This window comes from Diadema setosum, chromosome 6 (genome assembly GCF_964275005.1).
Source record: "Diadema setosum chromosome 6, eeDiaSeto1, whole genome shotgun sequence".
In the NCBI taxonomy this organism is placed as follows: Eukaryota; Metazoa; Echinodermata; class Echinoidea; order Diadematoida; family Diadematidae; genus Diadema; species Diadema setosum.
In genome coordinates this window covers 17,488,387-17,507,305 of record NC_092690.1, presented here as the reverse complement: position 1 = coordinate 17,507,305, position 18,919 = coordinate 17,488,387, and the positions used below count along the sequence as shown (strand labels likewise).

Below are 18,919 nucleotides of genomic sequence, written 5' to 3'. Positions count from 1 at the left end.
CACATTTCCACGAAAATTTATCACCCACCTCGATCTCCGCGGTATCCTATCTCCGGCCCTGTGTAGGCGATACACCGATAACGGTTTCGCTATACCTCACTTTCCCGTACGTTTTGCATAGTTGATTTTGTGTTGTTTATTTTTTCATTACATGTACAGTAATAATCAATGTCAAGGCCCTACGGCTACAACTGTACAAATGCTTGTAAACATGAATCACATGCATAAATATGAATATGTCAATAAATAAAAATAAAAAAAAAAACAGTCCAGGAACCAAAACAGTAAAGATCGAGAAGGACGACTAAAACCCGTGTCCATGAATGTTACTGAAGATGGTCGATAGTAGGTGGTTGAAGATAGTAGGTCCTTATAATAATGATGATAGTAACAATGAGGATGATAATGGTGATAATAATAAGAATAAGAATAGTAGTAGTATTAGTAGTACAAGTAATTGTATCAGCAGAAGCAGTAGTAGTATAGTAGTGACAATAATAATAATGATACAGTAATAATAATAATGATAAATTACTTCATGAAGCATTGAAATCCAATCTGCAAAATGCTCTTAATCAGTCTTGTCACAGAATAACAAATCTAATGGACAAGTATTTCAGAAATGGCAACTCTGCAACATACACAAAACCAGGCCTCAGTGGATTCCATCTCCCTGTTCAAAACAAACCTCTTGAAATTTGCGCAGCAAAGGCTACCAAATAATATAGAAATTGTCCGAAAGAAGCAAGTGAAAGGCTTGCATAGAAACTCATTATGAAGGAGTCCTTGGGACCATGGAAATTACAGTATATCCAGCGAAATTGAAGGTTTACACAGAAAATGTTTTCAGCTGAATAACTTATGAAAGCATCGCACCAAGGAACAACATTTTAGGTATTTTTATACCGAGATACAGGAGATTCAGGTGTATTACTCTTTATCTTTTGCCAAACACACATCTCCAGAAGGATCAGACCACAAAGGACTTAGTTAGGCCAGTAGGCAGGTGCATATTGCCAATTCTGAATTTGTACCCTTGCAAAACTTTTCATCCATGAGCACTAATGATTCGTAATGAATTCAACTTTATAATTTCGTCCCTTTGCACACTGACTACTTATAGTACCATCCAAAGATAATGTTGCAGAAAATTTGATTCAAAAGACGGAATCCATGCACATGCAGGTGCAGGGTTATAACTTGGTTTATCCCGAAGCTCAGACAAACATTACATGAGCCCTGTCTATAGCTTTAGGGTTGCTAGGGAATCCATGATTGTAGAAGTGAACTCAATACGAACGTTTATTGAGCCGTCACTAAGGTTTTGTCATTACTAACAAATAACCAAAAGGCATGTACACCCCACATGACGCCAGTAATGATGTTCAGTAAACAGGTGTAATTCTGCTGGAATATCATCACAAGGAATATTTGTCATGTGGACAGATGCATGATACACACAATCTAATACAATATGTATACGACATACAGTGCTTTCCTGATATTATAGGTTTTGTGTATTCTTGAACAAAGGATCTCTACTTTGTCCGAAACTTTGACCGAAATGTCCGACCCTTTTCAGCAAATATAATCTGCACTGATTTTCAAGACAGTAATCGTCTTAGCAAAAAGTCACATGAACTGTCATCACTCGGGGAAGAAAAAATGTCCATAAATTTTAATACGTGTACACAACTAAAATTGTCTACTGCTTGTGACAGGATAAATTTCGGAATGTATACCGTGTTATTAGTGTACTGCATATTGTATGCAAACTTCTGCAACAAAGGATCTCCATAGCAACCCTTTGCGAGCAACCGATTCTAACCCTGTATTCTATCTTTTGGATCCAAATGTTTTTGACACAGGTTGAATAGTCTCTGTCACGGTGCAGGTAAGGAAATGTTCATAAATTTGAATACATTATGGAAATGGTCTGTTCGAATACAACTGTACGTTACAAAATGCTCTGCTGTCGTGCGGGTTGGCAAATAAAACGCCTAAATTCCCTCTACAGATCAATTAGCAAATTCTCAATAACCTCAAAATAAAAATAAAGTGGTCATATCGTATCGATAAATGTATCTTTTTGTGACCTGTATAGTCGGATGTCGTTCGCAATGTTTCTACATGAAATGCGGGCTACTTGTGATTAGGAATTCTGACCTTAGTGTGGTAACTGAAATAGTCGAGCAAGACATGGCTTAGTGTTCAAATTTCATGCATACTTCCAATGATTTCTAGACCAATTCGAGAGCTTGTTCCAGCTCATAAGGTGTTTTCTCCAACATTCAGGAGGAATTTCAGTCAGAACTCTGAATCCAACTATTTTTGACAGGTTCTCTGAGCTGTTTCTGCCACTAAGCAGGGACGAAAATATAACTTGAAATTCACTACAAAACTGGTCTAGTACGCTATGCAGGTGAGTGGAACAAAGTGGAACACAAGATTTGTGAGTATTGATGTCGGACTCAGAAACGAAGTCGCGTTTCCTTCTTTACCAGAGTTAGTTGCATAAATCTCAGGACACCTAGGACAGAAAAAGAAACGAGTGATTGTTTCCTTCTTTGCTCTTTGTGTTTATTGCGAAACTGTTTCAATACACATGTATAGTACCATGGTTATCATGTACAAATGCTAAAGGGATAGGATTAGCTTGTGCTAATGTGAAAACCAACCACAGAGAAAAATATATTATCAAAACGAGATCTGTAGGAAATACACCAAACACTCACTACCACAGTTAATGTATGTGTAGGCATAATGACAACACACCAACTTACATTATATATTTCTTTCACCATCCACTGCACAGGGATTTTGACAAGGGTGAGCACATCCCGTTTGCATGTAAATCTTGCACATATTCTGTCTTGTATATTTTGGGGGATAAGAGGCTTTGCCATTTTCAACCTTCAAATCCATGATGATGTCGAGTTGCGAACTTCACAGTCTACATCAAACCAACAGTTTATCATGGAGGTAGGAGATAGACCGCCATGTGTTGATATAGAGAAGCATCCCACCTCACGAACTATAAACCCTGTTCTGTCAATGAGGATGTGCATATCATATTCATATATGTTTTGCTGGCAGAATGTGCATACAAACGTTTTAGCATAGGGATGGGGTGAAACAAAGTCTAAATAACTAGTTACCGCAAGATGGAGGCATAATAAGTAGCTTTGCAGACAATAAAAATACAAAGAAAATGTTTAGAAATATCTCCATCCAATACATACTTGTATACACATTATCGGTAAAATGTCTTGTACAATTTTTTTTTCCACATGTAGTTTTATACATGTATCAGCCACAAAGGAAGTTCGTCATCTCTGGCGTGTTCTGTTAGATTTACTCACCTATTCAGCATTTTACAATATCACTAGTGTCTTGAAATGAACATAATTTCTCATACAGTAATTGATACCTGCATATAAGTGCATAAAGAATCACTCATGCGTAATAGATAGTAGGCCTACAACAAAGGGATACTTCACTATGTTACATGTACTATGAGCACACATCTCATAGAATAATCGTAAGACCTAACCAAACTAAGAGCAACCAGTGTCGTCTATTGAAAGTATGTTGCAAGATCCAAGATACAAGGAAAATGGTTGTGGAAGGAATATAAAGTTCGACCCTATAACCATCTCGGTACCCTTTGACCTCCTGATAACCTACATAGTGCCCGTTAGCAGATGAGTACTGTACTCGGTTCTAATGGCCCAGACAGAACAGGAGGGAACCACTCTTCGATTGCCAGCGCCCAATTTGTCGTGCTGCCAATGGACGTACAATGTATGTGCGATATGACGCGTGACGGTATGATCTGTTGCCCCTGTCTGCGGCCCAGGCGTGCTGGTTCTCCAGGTTGTGGCGAACGATGTCGAGTACAGCTGGGTCCAAACAGAGGCGACGGAATCGTGCAGAGAGCGAGTGACACTGCATGTTAGCTTTTCTGCAGCATTTTTTCTCTACGTCATGCGCCATCTCCCTGCACCGCCCACATTTGCACCATGGAGGCACGGCTTCTGGCTCTGGCTCTCGTGGCGGCTGTGGCGGTGGATGAACAAACTGCTCGAAGAAATCTTCGAATAGTCCAGCTGTCCTTTTCAAGTTCGTGATGGCCAGCTCATTGACTTGATCCCTGGTGAGCGCCTCCACCTTGGCCTACGCATGAGAGACAGAAATAAATAAGAAAAATAATGAAACAAATTCTGCCTACAGCTGTACATCAAAAGTACTGTAACACAAAATGCGCATGCATTAATTCAATGACTGTTGATCGTTTGTTTTTGTTTGCATGTTGGTTGACTAGACATCATAACATTCAATGGTAATAGATGATATTATCATGTACATGTATTAAGACTTGTTGCTGCAATAAAGGATGCCCATATGGCGACCCTAAAAGCTTGTTCGAGCTCATGCGATGCTTGTCCGAGCTTCAGGAGCAAGTAGGAGCATAAAACCATATTGTGTCTCTTGTGTCCAGTATTCTTTGTTGCAGGTTCTAGAATTGTTGTCAATGCTAATGAACGGGTTTCTCATGTATTCAGATTGTATTTTTGTAAACAAATAATGACAACCCAACAAACTTTGTCCGCGCTCATGTGAAGTTTGTAACAGCGTCGTGAACGAGGAAGATTCTGACTGTCTGTGACAAGTTCTTCGAATTGTTGTCAATGAGCGCATGGAAGGAAACAAGTATAATTGTGTAAATCTGGATACAGTACGAAAATGGTTTATGGAGCAGATTGCAAGTTTCTCCTCCAAATTCAATACGGTCTGTGGGAAAACCAAACCCCGTCTTATCAAACCCCACAAGCCACAGGCGATTAAATTACCACTATAAAACATTGTCTTTGGACTTATATGCTCTAGGCGTCACATTAGTATGATGGTTTTATGGCAAATACGTTTCTAAAATATTTTATGTTGAGCATATAGGTTCAGGTACATAATTTTGTCAGTCAACTTAATCAATATTTGTGAGTCAAATCATGTAGAAAATTTTTCATTGTACCAATATATCTTCCATATGGTAATTCATTTAGCAATGCATCAGATTTTCTTAAGGTAACCCTGAATCTTTGGTCATTACTAAACTACAAGATACAATGTAACACGACATATCAATTTATCATATGCAGCTCTGATTGGGATTTCCGATACTTGGCTTAGAAAATTGATTCTGTCTCCTAAATTTGATTTGGAATTGACGAAATTGTGCTAACTAAACTGTGTTGCAACCTTTCCAAATTCATACCGAAATCGAACAACTGATGAGCCCTACATGTACAAAACTTGTACACTGTATATGTGGCTTCATAACAAACTTCAAGCTTCAAAAAGTCTACTATTTTTCAAGTGCATCCACGATTTCCCTGCAAACACATGTCAAGGTAACCAGAACTATTTCTGCTATTCCTGTTACCATACTCTAAAGGTACAGTAGTTAGGTGAAGATTCGATGAACAGAAGTAAATGGGAGGCTTCTTATTTTAATGTCCTATTGACTTCACAGCAGCAAATCTTTATCAATGCTTCAGAGTAACTAAATGTATGTAAACAGGATTGAAGAGAAAAAAGAGCAACAAACGCTTCTCTCCCTGTCTCCTCTTTCCCCTGCCATGAACAATTCAGAAAAAAAAATACCCCCCCCCCCTCCTTTTTCCCCTAGCGTGAATGACGAGAAAGAAAATCCGCAAGACTCCCTCGAATTCTTGAAGTTCTTTTCTGTCTCTTTTTTTCCCCTCGCACATGAAAGATGCAAAACACACACAGACCCAAGACAGAGACCACTACCATCAGAAAAACAAAAACACCAACTACAAGTAAAGAGACAGAAGTGCTAGACAGGGTTGGGGCCTGGGAAGGGCTACCGACAAAGGAACACGGCGCGCACAAGCATTCTTTCGTGAGATCGTATTACAACTGGCACCTAGCCTTTTGTCAAGGCCCTCTCGCTGTAATGGGCGAGCGAAGCGAGCCCAGCCGAGCGCGCCAGCGCAACCCCACTCAGCTGGGCTCTCTTCACCATACAGCGAGAGGGCCTTGACAAAAGGCTAACTGGCACCTGGTCATGGCCTGGGAACAGCGCCAAGAGTATAGTCTTGTCACAGACCCCAATTATTAGACCTGGTAACATGGTACCCAATAGGGTTACAGCTCGTTATTCCAAAGGTTTGTCATTCCGAAGGCTCTTCAGTCCGCAGATTCGTTATTCCGAAGATTTGTTTTTCCAAATATCATTTCGGATTAACAAATCTTTGGAATAACGCCACAAATGTTCAGATTGATGAACCTTTTTCATTTTCGGATTAACGAACCTCTAGGTATTGGGAATATGTGTGTTTCGGAGTAACGAACCTTCGGAATAATGAACCTTCAGAATATCGAACATTCATTATGTTTGTTTGAGGTATATGTACATTGTACATTGCTCTAGTTTATTGAGATTTGCTACATCCACCTTTGAAGTTTTACCCAATTTTACCCAAAGTCTAATCAAGTGATTATCCCACCTTGCTTCACCCTTGTGCAAAGTTTAGTGAAATTTGCTTGATCCAGTCTTGAGTTTTAATATCACACAGTGAATTTTTAGAATTTGACCTTGACCTTTGACTCTTGCCAATTTTACACAAAATGTTATCAAGTTAGTGCCCTATCATATTTTACCCTTGTGCCAAGTTTGCTGAAATTTGCTCAATACAGTCTTGAGTTATTGCATAAACTGTTTTAGATGACCTTCACTTTTGACCTACGACCAATTTCTAATCAAGTGATTGCCCAATCATACTTCATAGTCGGACTATGTTTGGTCAAATTCCGCTCAGTATTACTCAAGTTATCGCGTATACTAAAGTAGACAGACAGACCTACAACCCAAAAATATCATGCCTCAAGCACCCATCGGACAGAGGAATAAAAAGGATTCATGGTCAAATTTGTGGGCATTTTATTGTCAATAAGCCTGTGCATAACAATGATAATTTTTAGTTTGATACTCACCTGACTTGGTTCAGGAGGGTCTTAGAGTTGATCGGTGAAAACAACACTCCTCTGCGCAGAGGAGCTCTCCTACGAGCTGTAAACACAAACAAAGCATACTTAATTAACCACATACATGTAATGCAACAAAGTCATAATTACTTTCAATTATACTAATGACATATATTTTCCGAATGAGTGTCAGTAAATGACATTTTCATGTCGAGTCGAGTACAAAATTTTACAGTTTGATCCTAGATTTTTAGAGTCCTAGTTATCAACGAGCAAGGTAGCACAACACTCCTAGAAAGAACACATCAGTATGTATTATGGTCAAGAAAATTCTCACGGATACGTGAAAAAAAAATGTACCCAAAAATATATGCTAATTGGCTGAAAAAAAGTGCAGATATAGGGTGTTGCAAATGCTCTTTTACACACAATTTGTGATCACGATATTGTCTTTTTAATATGGATGGGAATAACATATTGAAAAGGCAATCATTGTACAGTGCATTTACCATGAAAAGTATGATGTGTGGCAAACAGCAGCAATGACCTTGAGTATAATACAGTGTACTTCTCAAAAAGTAAAGGTTACAAACATTCTTTTACAACAAACTCCTAAAATTGAATGGTAATTGGTCAATGGGTATACACTGTAGGACACACTGTGTAGAGTATAGAGTACACATGTATTGTTCCTTTACAATGTAGCTGAGGGATCACACTCTTATCAAAGCAATGGTTTTAAGAGTTTTAATAAAATTATTTGATTTGTATACCGGTATACGAAATAAAAACATTTTTTCTGAATAACTCACAAACTAAACATCGTCTGGTATACTAAAGGCAGTATTCTGACCAAAGAAAACATGTTTTTTTTAATGTTTTCTCTGAGAGGAACATTTGGATCAGTTGGATGGCCATTTGCATTCTTTCATTCCTTATCCAGAACATTGCTTCCAATGCACAAGTTATTTCAGCTGGCATTTTTCCTCTGAGATACGAGGCCGAAGATATCTTGGGCTGCAGAACTTAAAATAACACTAATTTTGCTGATGGTAAACTTCCACTTCAGCAGAACATTTCTGGAAAGAAATAACAGGAACAATGAGTACCGGTATATAACTTGATGTTTCCAGCAGGATACATCCTAAATACTGCATGCTATTTTATGGGTAAAATCAGCAAAAGACTCAAGAAGTCAGATGAATTCCCAGCACTGTTCGTTACAAGGTATCCAGAAATTGGCCAATTATGAACTATTTTCCATGTTTGGTGTTAGATATCAGCATACTATCCAAATCAAAATAACTCATCCCAATGTCATGACTGCTTTAGTTGACCAATAAAGGTCTTGAGTTTGAACTTACTTAGTAACTGTAAGTCACCTTTTTTTTTTTTTTCGTATCACCGAACAGATGATAAGGAGGTTTGTGTATGAATACATTACACTATTCATGTACTGTGTCTTCAGAGGCAACCATCTACTATTAGCCACTCAGGAAAAACAAACTGTATGGGGGAGGGCTATTGACAGGCTTAATGAATATTCCAGAATAGTCGGCATCTCTGGGTTTATAGGATATTTTTGTTATCCATCCCGACAGGATTATGCTGTAAGAACAAACAATGATCACAAAATAAATTTCGGACCCTATCAATACTACAATGTACGCTTCAAGAAATCTCACTTGAAGTATCTACCGGCTGGCCCAATTCTTGAGTCCTTGGGAGTTTGAGACGTATCTGGACAGAGCTTCCTGCAGGTAGATCTTCAGCAGTAGTTGCTCTGAAAAACATATGAACTGACAGCTTGTACTACACAATATAACCAAAGACATCTAACTCTGAAGAAAAATTAAATCTCATTGTTATTCCACACAATGTATTTCCATTGGCACAAAATTCCAAGAGTGCCTTGAAACACTGACATCGCCTTAGGGCTCTGTTAGACACTGTAGCTGACCTCTGTGTGTAAAATACCTTTTTAATCAACCTGCAGAGCATGCAAAGAGTAAGGTTTCCATGCAATCAAAATCGTCCAGTGGACATTATGGATTCTGAGGTGATTGACAATGCACTACATATTTCAGAGGAGCACAACCTCAAAGAAGACAATGCTGTACAATGTTTGTCAGCAACTGCAGAGGTGGAGATGGTTTCTGTCTGTGATGTTGTGCTATCAGCTGCAGAGGCTACAAGTAAGTCAGATTATTCTGATGACCGAGAACTAACACAAAGATGATGCACAGGGGCAAATAAGTTTATACATCGTGTATACTTTATGCCCAACATCAAGGTAAATCAAGGTAAGAGCAGTGCAGCATAAAACATAATGTTAGTTGGATACCATGCATACAAATGTACTGTACCCCAGATTAGTGAATATTATATGAGAGGTTTCAGCAGCACACTAAAAACATGTAGTCTGTCCCCTTTATTACCAATCATGCAGCAATGACCATGTAGAAGAAAGATGAAAATCCCAATAGGTTACTGTAAAAGATTTCTGTGAAACAATACACCATACTGCATGGCCCGGTAGCCTACTGAGATGGTATGACAGTGCGCTAGAGTAGCGTGCGACTGTGCTTTCGTACCAGTAAAGGTGGATGAGACATGGAATTCTTTCATTTCATAAACTAGTGTAAAATGCAATTTCAATTTAAGCGATTTCCATGAATTCCAAACCACTGTTCACGCATCTTTGGGGGCAGATCTACATAATGATCATAATATTGGCTACCCTTTCATGGTATACCAGACATATTGCATTCAGCTTGACGAATATTACACTCGTCCATCGTGCAATATTCATCTGGCTTCACATAATTGATCAGGTATACCACTCAAGGACAGCCAATTACTCCGCTACAAAGCTATCTTGACATCAAGAAATCAGTATTTCTACTACACTGTATATTGATATTATGATGGCAAAGAAAAGGTGCTGAATTTGATGGGAGTGTACATTGGCGTGTACACGTAGGGTCTGTACAGTGTAAATGTATGAAATAGCAGTTTTGCATGTGTGACAATTATACATTGTACAAATGTGCCTGTACCTTCCTTTTGTTCTGGCCTTGTATTTCCAATAATGCCCACAAATCAAATCAATTTATTCTGATATGCTCTCTTTGACCTTGGCCATTTGACGTAAAAAACACCCAAATTTTCTCATTTTAAATCTTAGTAAAATTGGTGTCCAGTTACTGAGCCCCAACTGTCCTTAGTTGTTATATTATACAACCTACCGAAACAGGGAACTACAACTGTAACCATACTCGAAAAAGTACAGTACAGGTACGTACATGTATGAAAGGCATAATGAATTTAATGTCTACGTCTTTCATACAGTCCAGCTCGCAATGCAACGCGCTGGCAACTACATGTAGGTGCAAGTGAGCTCACAAAATCTGACCAACGATAGATTGTGCAATCCTGCAGCCAGGGCCTCCAGTCAGTCCAGGGTTTGAATACCAAATCTTATTTTTGTAACCAGTGGAGGTGTTGCCTGCAGGATTGTGCGATAAGTGGTAACCCATATCCCATGGAGGCACAGGCTGCAGGTCTGCGCAATCTATTGCCGGTCACCATGTGAGTTCAATTGCACCTGACCAACGATAGATTGTGCAATCCTGCAGCCAGGGCCTCCAGTCAGTCCAAGGGTTTGAATACCAAATCTTATTTTTGTAACCAGTGGAGGTGTTGCCTGCAGGATTGTGCGATAAGTGGTAACCCATATCCCATGGAGGCACAGGCTGCAGGTCTGCGCAATCTATTGCCGGTCACCATGTGAGTTCAATTGCACCCAGTTGTCTGCAACGTTGCATGCAAGCTGCCCTGTATAAGACTGTCGCTACAACTGTACATGTAGTCAAGCATTTTATTACCATAAGGTTTTGTACGACCAAAAATTATTTTCAATAGCTGATTTAGATATACTACACGATGTGCAGAAAAATATTCCTTCAAATTTCATGCTCTTTATTGAGTTTTCATGAAGTCCAACACAATGAGTGATGAAAGCTCCAGATGCGTTATCTCTCGCACATAAATCTTTGCTAGTACTAAGATAACTAGACGGTAAGAGTTACAGATCTAACGTTAGTACTACAGTCAGCACTAGTAGTCTAGTAGTGACTAGTAGTACCAGAGCAAATGTACATGCGGTTCCTAGTCCTACTGTAGACCTAGTCCTACTGTAGATCTAGGCCTACAAGTATAGACTCTATGTACAGCTGATGTGCTGTCCCCCTGAATATTACCACACATGTGAGAAATGACACCAATCTCGAGATTGCAATTGGAAAACAGATAACATATCTTGAATTGATCATGATTTCCCTTCCTAGAAATTTTGACAATTTGTTGAGGCTGGGTTAGTGAGGAACAATAAGCTAAAAATGAAAACGTTCATATACGGCTAGTGATAATTTGCATGTATGGCTGGGTCTACTACTGTGACCGTACACGTTCACTAATTGACTTAATCAGGCCTAGGTCTAGTCATTGAGTCATCATAGTACTTTTTGTCGTAAGTTGGACGTCAGTATTTATTGTGATAATCATTAAAAAAAAAAATGTGAATAAGACTGTTTTAAATTGTGTCATCGTTCATCGCGATAGTTGCATGATCAACGCTGCGGTACAACTGTACCGGTAATTCAAGTAACGGTAACGTTATCGTTACATGGATTTGGAAGGTTATAAATTCAGCGTTCAGTGAATGTCATTTGCAGCTGAATAAAAAATAGGTACAATTATAGGCCTATATCATACAAGTTGAGTTTCACCCACCTTGGCTTATCAGAGGCTTCTGACTCAGTCTGAGTGCATGTAGAAACTTGCACAACGGGTTGATCCCGCAATCCTGGCACACAGTGCTGATGCCCAGTGCGAGTGGTGGACATCCAGCAGATGACCAGCAAAGTCATCCTGTGTTGAATGGCTTGATGGGCCGTGAAGGGCAACGTTTATCTTGTTCATTTCTTGCCGATAAACAGCTCGCACCTCCTCCCACTGGATCCAGCATTTACCAAGTCGTATCCGCGACATAATGGCACGCAGATTGAAGTTCGACACAAAGATCAGAATAAACGATCTGAGTGTTGAAGACAGTGTTTGAAAGCACCGAACAGATCGCGAAGTGATTTACGTGACAACGTACGCATAACCATGGGATGTACCATCGATCATGGTATACATACTATGCACTGGACTGCGCATAATGCGGGATCGAAGCAAGCCGCTGCGCTGCGAGGCCATCCCCTACGGGAACCTGGTGGTCTGTGTGTTAAGTCTATGGGGATTTCAGAATTCAGTGTGGAAGGGTTAAATTGCTGCACGCCGCTTGGCATTATGGGGGAAATGCTGGGCACCACAGAGAAAAATGAGCCTTATGATGGCGCTAGACATGTTTCTTGCCAGTGCAGACGCACTTTAATAGGGCAGACCCTGAGCCAATCAGAATGGTTGTTTCAAAATTAGCAATTATTTGCAATTGATTGCAACTTTCTTGCAACACCCCACAAATCTTACAATTCTAATCAAGATATAGTGACGGCCTTACAATAGATAACGATTTATACCAAAAAACTTAGGACTTTGAAAAATACTCTGAATTAGTGCGCGCGAGTGAGCTGAAATCTTTATATGTCCTCGTCATCATCACGTATTGTTCTTATCTTTTTTATATAAATTTTGGCGAGCGAGCGCAGCGAGCGAGCCGAAAATTTTTGTATTTCAGCTTACAAAACATGGAATTCTTGTCATTTTTTGCTTATTAAATCTCACAATTACAGTGACGACCTTATAGATAACGATTTATACCAACAAACTGAGGACTTGAAAAAATACTCTCAATTAGTACGAGCGAGTGAGCCGAAATTTGTATATTTCTGCGTCATCATTACGTTTTTTCTCATCTTTTTTGATTTATTTTTGCGCCCCCCTCCCCCGTAATGTATGGTCGAAACCGTTGCCGTCCTCTTTTGATCCAATCGGCGATCGCTTCAGAACGAATGAAATTGCAGTCGCTGCTCCGTGTAACATTTTTCCTGCTAAATATAAAATGACATGAGTGAACACAATAGACATTATCATTTTGTCCGCGTCATCGTCACGTTTTGGTCTTATCTTCGTCTCTTTTTTTATACAAATTTTGGCGAGCGAGCGCAGCGAGCGAGCCGAAAATTTCTGTATTTGAGCTTACAAATCATGAAACTCTTGTCATTTTTTGCTTATTAAATCTTACAATTCTTATCAAGATATAGTGACGGCCTTATAGATAACGATTTATACCAACAAAATGAGGACTTGAAAAAAAATACTCTAAATTAGTACAAGCGAGTGAGCCGAAATTTGTATATTTCCGCGTCATCATTACGTTTTGTTGTTATCTTGTGTGATTCAGGTTTTTTCGCGCCCCCCCCCCCCCGTATGTTCGAAACCGTTGGCGCCTTCTTTTGATCCAATTGGCGATCGCTTCAGAACGAAATTGCAGCCGCTGCTCCGTGAAACATTTTGCCTGCTAAATATAAAATGACATGTGTGAACACAATAGACACTGTCATTTTGTCATCATCACGTTTTGTTTTTACGTTCTTTTTATATGAATTTTGGCGAGCGAGCGCAGCGAGCGAGCCGAAAATTGTTGTATTTCAGCTCACAGAACATGGAATTTTTGTGTGAACACATTAAACATTGTCATTTTGTCCGCGTCATCATCATGTTTTGTTTTTATCTTGTTTGATTTGGTTTTCTGCCCCCCCCCCTACCATTCTCCCTCCCCCCTTCCGGGTGAGTTTTTTTTTTTTTCTTCTTCTTCTTCTTCTTCTTCTCCTTTTCTTTTTTTTTTCTTCTTCTTCTTTTTTTTTTTCGTTTTTTTTTGCGCCCCCAAGGAGTGGCGCCCGGGGCACGTGCCCCCCTTGCCCCCCACCCTAGATACGCCACTGCACACACACACACACACACATACGCATAACTTACCAGTCATACCCATCCCACCAAAGCTTAACACCGGAGGAACCACCCCGAGCCCGGGGCGACAATCCGTGACGGGGCGACAATCCGTGTCGCAACAAATTTTTTGCCAACACGGATTGTCGCCTTCGAGGTCAAAAACTGGGAACTGCACAAGCGTCACGGATTATCGCCAGGCGACAATCCGTGTAGGGGGCGACAATCCGTGTAGGGGCGACAATCCGTGTCGCAACAGCACGCCTTACGTAATTGTACTTTACCACAAATAGTAAGTACGTCCACGCACCAAAGGAGGTTCTAGCTGTAATGCCAGTGAAAATTCCACTGCTGTAAGTTTTGTTTTCCATTCAAACTTTTAGTGGGCCAGACAGAAGACGTTAATACTGCCATCATAATAACGTGCCTTAGCCCAGTTTCCTATTTTTCCATCACGGCCAGAAAAGAAAAGAAAAAGAGGGCAACGCCTTGGGAGGTCATGACTATGAAAACCTACCCAAACAAGCAACTTACAAAAATGAAACAGTGCAGCTGTTTTTGAAGGACACACCCATAGAGACAGATACTTGCATTGCTTCCATCTGCATGCAATCTGCATGCAATCATTACACACCAAATGGGTTATGTAACAATGTCTTCCAATAGAACAAACAAAAAAAACAAACAAACAAACAAGCGCAGATTGTTCTAACTCGCTTATATTAACAAGAATCTAGTTCGTTTGCATTTAGAACAGATTGTAGTCAAAAGTAGGTATTCTACGTTGAACCTAATTAACGCATAGGCTGTTACCTGATAACGAGGAATAATGATGTCTTTAAAAAAAAAGTGATATCCCAACCTCTGTTGTCCGAAACCTTTGGTTAGAGGAAGAAGGAAAGAAGAAAAAAAAAAAACGAATGAGTTACTGCAACCACCAAAGTATTCCTATCTCGGTTACGAGGAATTGCTGTGATTGCTTGGGTAGGTTTTGACGAGGAAATTGACAATTAGATCAGAAGAGAGAGAGGGGAAAAAAAAAAAAACCTCTGTAACTCAGAAACCTGTTTCAAAATCATGTTCATATTACTGCTGTCAAAACAAATAAAACAGCTCCATAAATTATTATCCAGTTATAATTACAAATATTTGATGTGCATATTATATATCGTGTCACATTCCCCCGCACTTGTATTACGCAGGCTCAAGGCCATCATGATTACAAAACACACACAATGGGCCGGATGCATAAACGCTAGCAATTGCTTGTGCTAGCCTTTTACTCGAATCCGTATGCATAAAAACAAGCAATTGCTTGCGAGCAGAAGCTCTTGCTAGCAAGTACAAGCAATTGCTTGCTGTCCGCAAGCAATTGCTTAGAGACCAAGCATTTGCTTAAAAACGTATGCATAAAACATACTTTTGCTAGTTCTTGCTAGCAATTGCTTACGATTTTCCAAGCTCTGTAAAATGAGCTTGAGCTTTTGCTTATCTGGGACGTTCCCTTTTAAGTATAATTTTTATATTCATGGAAGAAAGACAACAATTGTGAAGGAGTGGTATAAATCTACAAGAAATTACTCTTAAGTAGAGTAAGAAATTTTTCATTTCAACAACGGGAATGTCCAGTGGTTAGCACGCAAAATTTGACGAAAAACAGGTAGGATGTCTCACTTCGGTGGAGAGCAAGGAGACGTCTCTCTACGTGCGATCTGGCAGATGCGGGCTATTGTAAGCAGTGGTGGGAATCAGCCAGTAATACGAGTGTGTGTATAGTTGTGTGTGTGTGCGTCTGTGTGTGCATTTATGAGTGTCATTTCATAGCTCTTCTGCTATGTCAGGAAATGTTTCCGCACACACATGCCCTTTCAAATGCATGCTGCCACACTCGCCTTTGTTCTTGTGTTCGCACAGGCGTGACGCTATTGTTCGAACCCTAAGCAATTGCTTGCTGAATGCAAGCAAAAGGTATGTGCACAAGCAAAAGATTATGCATATGTATTTAAGCAATTGCTTGAGCTACACCTTTTACTAGACGAGCTTGTGCTTTTGCTTGAAGCAGTTGCTTACAAGCAATTGCTTGTTTTATGCATTCGGCCCAATGACAGTCCACATCTTCCGATCTCAAACTAACTCTGATCAACGGAGAAACGAGCGTATAAATGACATCATTGCAAGTTATAATACATTAATATCTGATTTGCTTTAGCGGAAGAAAGAAAAAAAAAAAGGAATTGCTGTGATTGTTGACACTGAAAATGACAAATAGATCAAAAGAAAACCTCTGTAACTCTGAAACCTATTACTTCTGTCAACACCAACAAAACGACTCCATCTTTTAGTCACAAACAGTTGATACAGATACAGATACAGATACAGATACAGATATTTTTATTAGTCTTTCTTCAAACAAAAAAGATAATCATTTTCCAGGTGACAAAATACAATACAAATTATACAAAATACACTGTATACATAATTCAGACATGAAAAATATAACTACAACAATATAACTTCGCAGTCGCACATAATGTACAATCCACATAAATTAAAACACAATTAAAAAATCTTCACAATCATAATACAGAGTAACCAGGAAGAGAGACTAATAAGAGATAAAATGACAGAGAGAGAAAGAGATAAGAAAGAGAGTGAGGGAGAAAGAAAAAAGGGAGACACCCAACTAGAAGTGGTAAAAAAGAAAGGAAAAGTCTGATATAGAGAAGAGAAAAAGGACATCATTTATGCACTGCACTGTGTTTAAATTAAATTACAAGAAAGAAATACATATACAAAGACTGCACTGGGAAAGACACAAAGACAACCTGTCGATAGTGCCCTAGTTAAGGACACAAGCTGGAATGCAGTGTTCAGGAGTAGCATACCTTCATGTAACTTCATGTAACTTCAGATGCGGAATGTCCCACCAGGTGCAAGCCAGGCAGTGACCATGCCAACCGAATCATGCAAATTCGTGTAGTTAGCACGATCAACGCCCGGCACACTCCAGGCGAGACAATCCGCATCTACTCAAACAATTTACCATGGTCTTGTGTAAGTGTGCTTAATGCACGTGAGGTTAAAACAAATCAAGTGGTAAAAATAAATAAATATGACCACACGTCTTCATTATATCAAGTGATACGAGGCGACAAATAAGGGTGAGAGGGGAATGAGGGGGAAAGAAAAGAAGAGGAAGAAAGAAAAAAAAAGAGAGAGAATGCAAGAAAAAGAAGAAAAGAGAAAGAAAAAAAAATGCATATGCTGGTAGAGAGACTACATGTACCCTATTGTTTCCCTATCAATAACAAATTAAATAACATATTATAATACATATATAACAAATTTAAATGGCATCTTATGATACATATAAATCCCTAAACACAATTCATGTGTCAAATCTTCAGACGCCTAAGAAAAGATTACAGAAAGTGACTACGGTCGAAAACCAAACAGCTCCAACTGACTCAGTGTCGCCGAGTACTATTGAATATGTATATTGCAAAAAGAAGGTAGGGGAAGGGGGAGGAAGAAAAGAAAAAGAAAAGAAACAAAGAACAGTTAAAGAAATGTTGAAAAGAAAGAAAAAGAAAATAAAAGATAGCAAGAAAAGAGAGAAAATGCATATGCTAGAAGAGAAACTACATGCTTCCCCCATCAATAACAAATTTAAATGCATTACATGAGGTATATAAATTCCTAACATAATTCTTCACAGTTACATTGGATATCAGTTTCATAAGGTTCATATATCAGTCTACAGACTCATAATAAAAAGGACTGGAACAGCAAAAACCGAACAGTCACTGACTCAGCGTCGCTGTAAACTATTGAATAAGTGTATTGCACATGGAATGAATGTTTTCCGAAAACGTTCTGTTCTAACACGTATCTGACGTGCTCGACCAGACTCATTTAAAATCACTAGAGGATTTAGTGGGTGTGAAGAATCCTTCAATAATTTTTGAAAGTGAGTCAGAAGCCGTTCATCTGCCAAATTACTGAGACATTCTACATCTTCACCTATTATTTTCCCAGCAGTCTTTGTAATCCTCTCAAGCCTTAACCTATCCTGTACCCTAAGAGAGTTAAACCAGATGACACAACAATATGTGATCACAGATTGAATTACTGAGCTGTAAAACAGTCTCATGATATCTCTACTCACATTGAACTTGTTCATTTTCCTAAGAAAGTACAGCCTTTGACTTGCCTTTGAGTATGTTTTCCTAACATGTGTTCCCCATGACAGTTCATTGTCAATATAAACTCCTAAGTATTTATATTCTGTAACGATATCAACATTCTCACCATGTACACTTAAAGGAATAATACCATTTCTCTGTCTCCTAAAATCCAAAATCATTTCTTTTGTTTTTTTCCACATTAAGGACCAGATTATTATTTTGACACCAATTTACAAACTTAGTGACTTCATGCCTGTATGAATTTTCATCATTCTCACAAATAAGGCCTGTGACAACTGTATCATCAGCATATTTTATGATAACACAGGATTCATTTTGTGTGTTACAGTCATTAGTATATAAGCTGAACAAAAAGGGGGATAAAACACACCCTTGTGGAACTCCTACCCTTGTGATAATTGTATCTGAAAATGTGCCATTTATTTTTACCCTTTGTTCCCTGTCTACCAAAAAGTTAAAAATTCATGAACACATCAACACAGAATGAATTCCCATAACCTGAAGTTTATGTTTAAGACGATATGGATCAATAGTATTAAAAGCTGAAGAAAAATCCGCAAACAAAACACGAACATAAGTTTTGGGCTTATCTAAATGTTCACAAACCTTATGCCATACGGTCATGATAGCATCTTCTACACCTTTGTTTGCCTGGTAAGCAAACTGAAAAGGATCACTCTTCACCTGAGATACAAGTGCATTCCTAACAAGTTTTTCAAAACATTTCATGATTACTGGCGTGAGAG

At 39.0% G+C, this 18,919-nt stretch overlaps 1 protein-coding gene across 1 annotated transcript; it reads right to left on the bottom strand.

Moving 5' to 3' along the window:
- Positions 1 to 2,555: 2,555 nt before the first annotated feature.
- LOC140229990 (uncharacterized) lies at positions 2,556 to 12,178 on the bottom strand. The gene is made up of 4 exons (XM_072310188.1): positions 11,806 to 12,178; positions 8,697 to 8,794; positions 7,021 to 7,096; positions 2,556 to 4,176 (listed from the first exon to the last, which is right to left on the bottom strand). Exons 1-4 carry the CDS (start codon positions 11,940 to 11,942, stop codon positions 4,119 to 4,121), a joined length of 369 nt encoding a protein of 122 aa, XP_072166289.1. The 5' UTR covers positions 11,943 to 12,178; the 3' UTR covers positions 2,556 to 4,118.
- Positions 12,179 to 18,919: the final 6,741 nt, after the last annotated feature.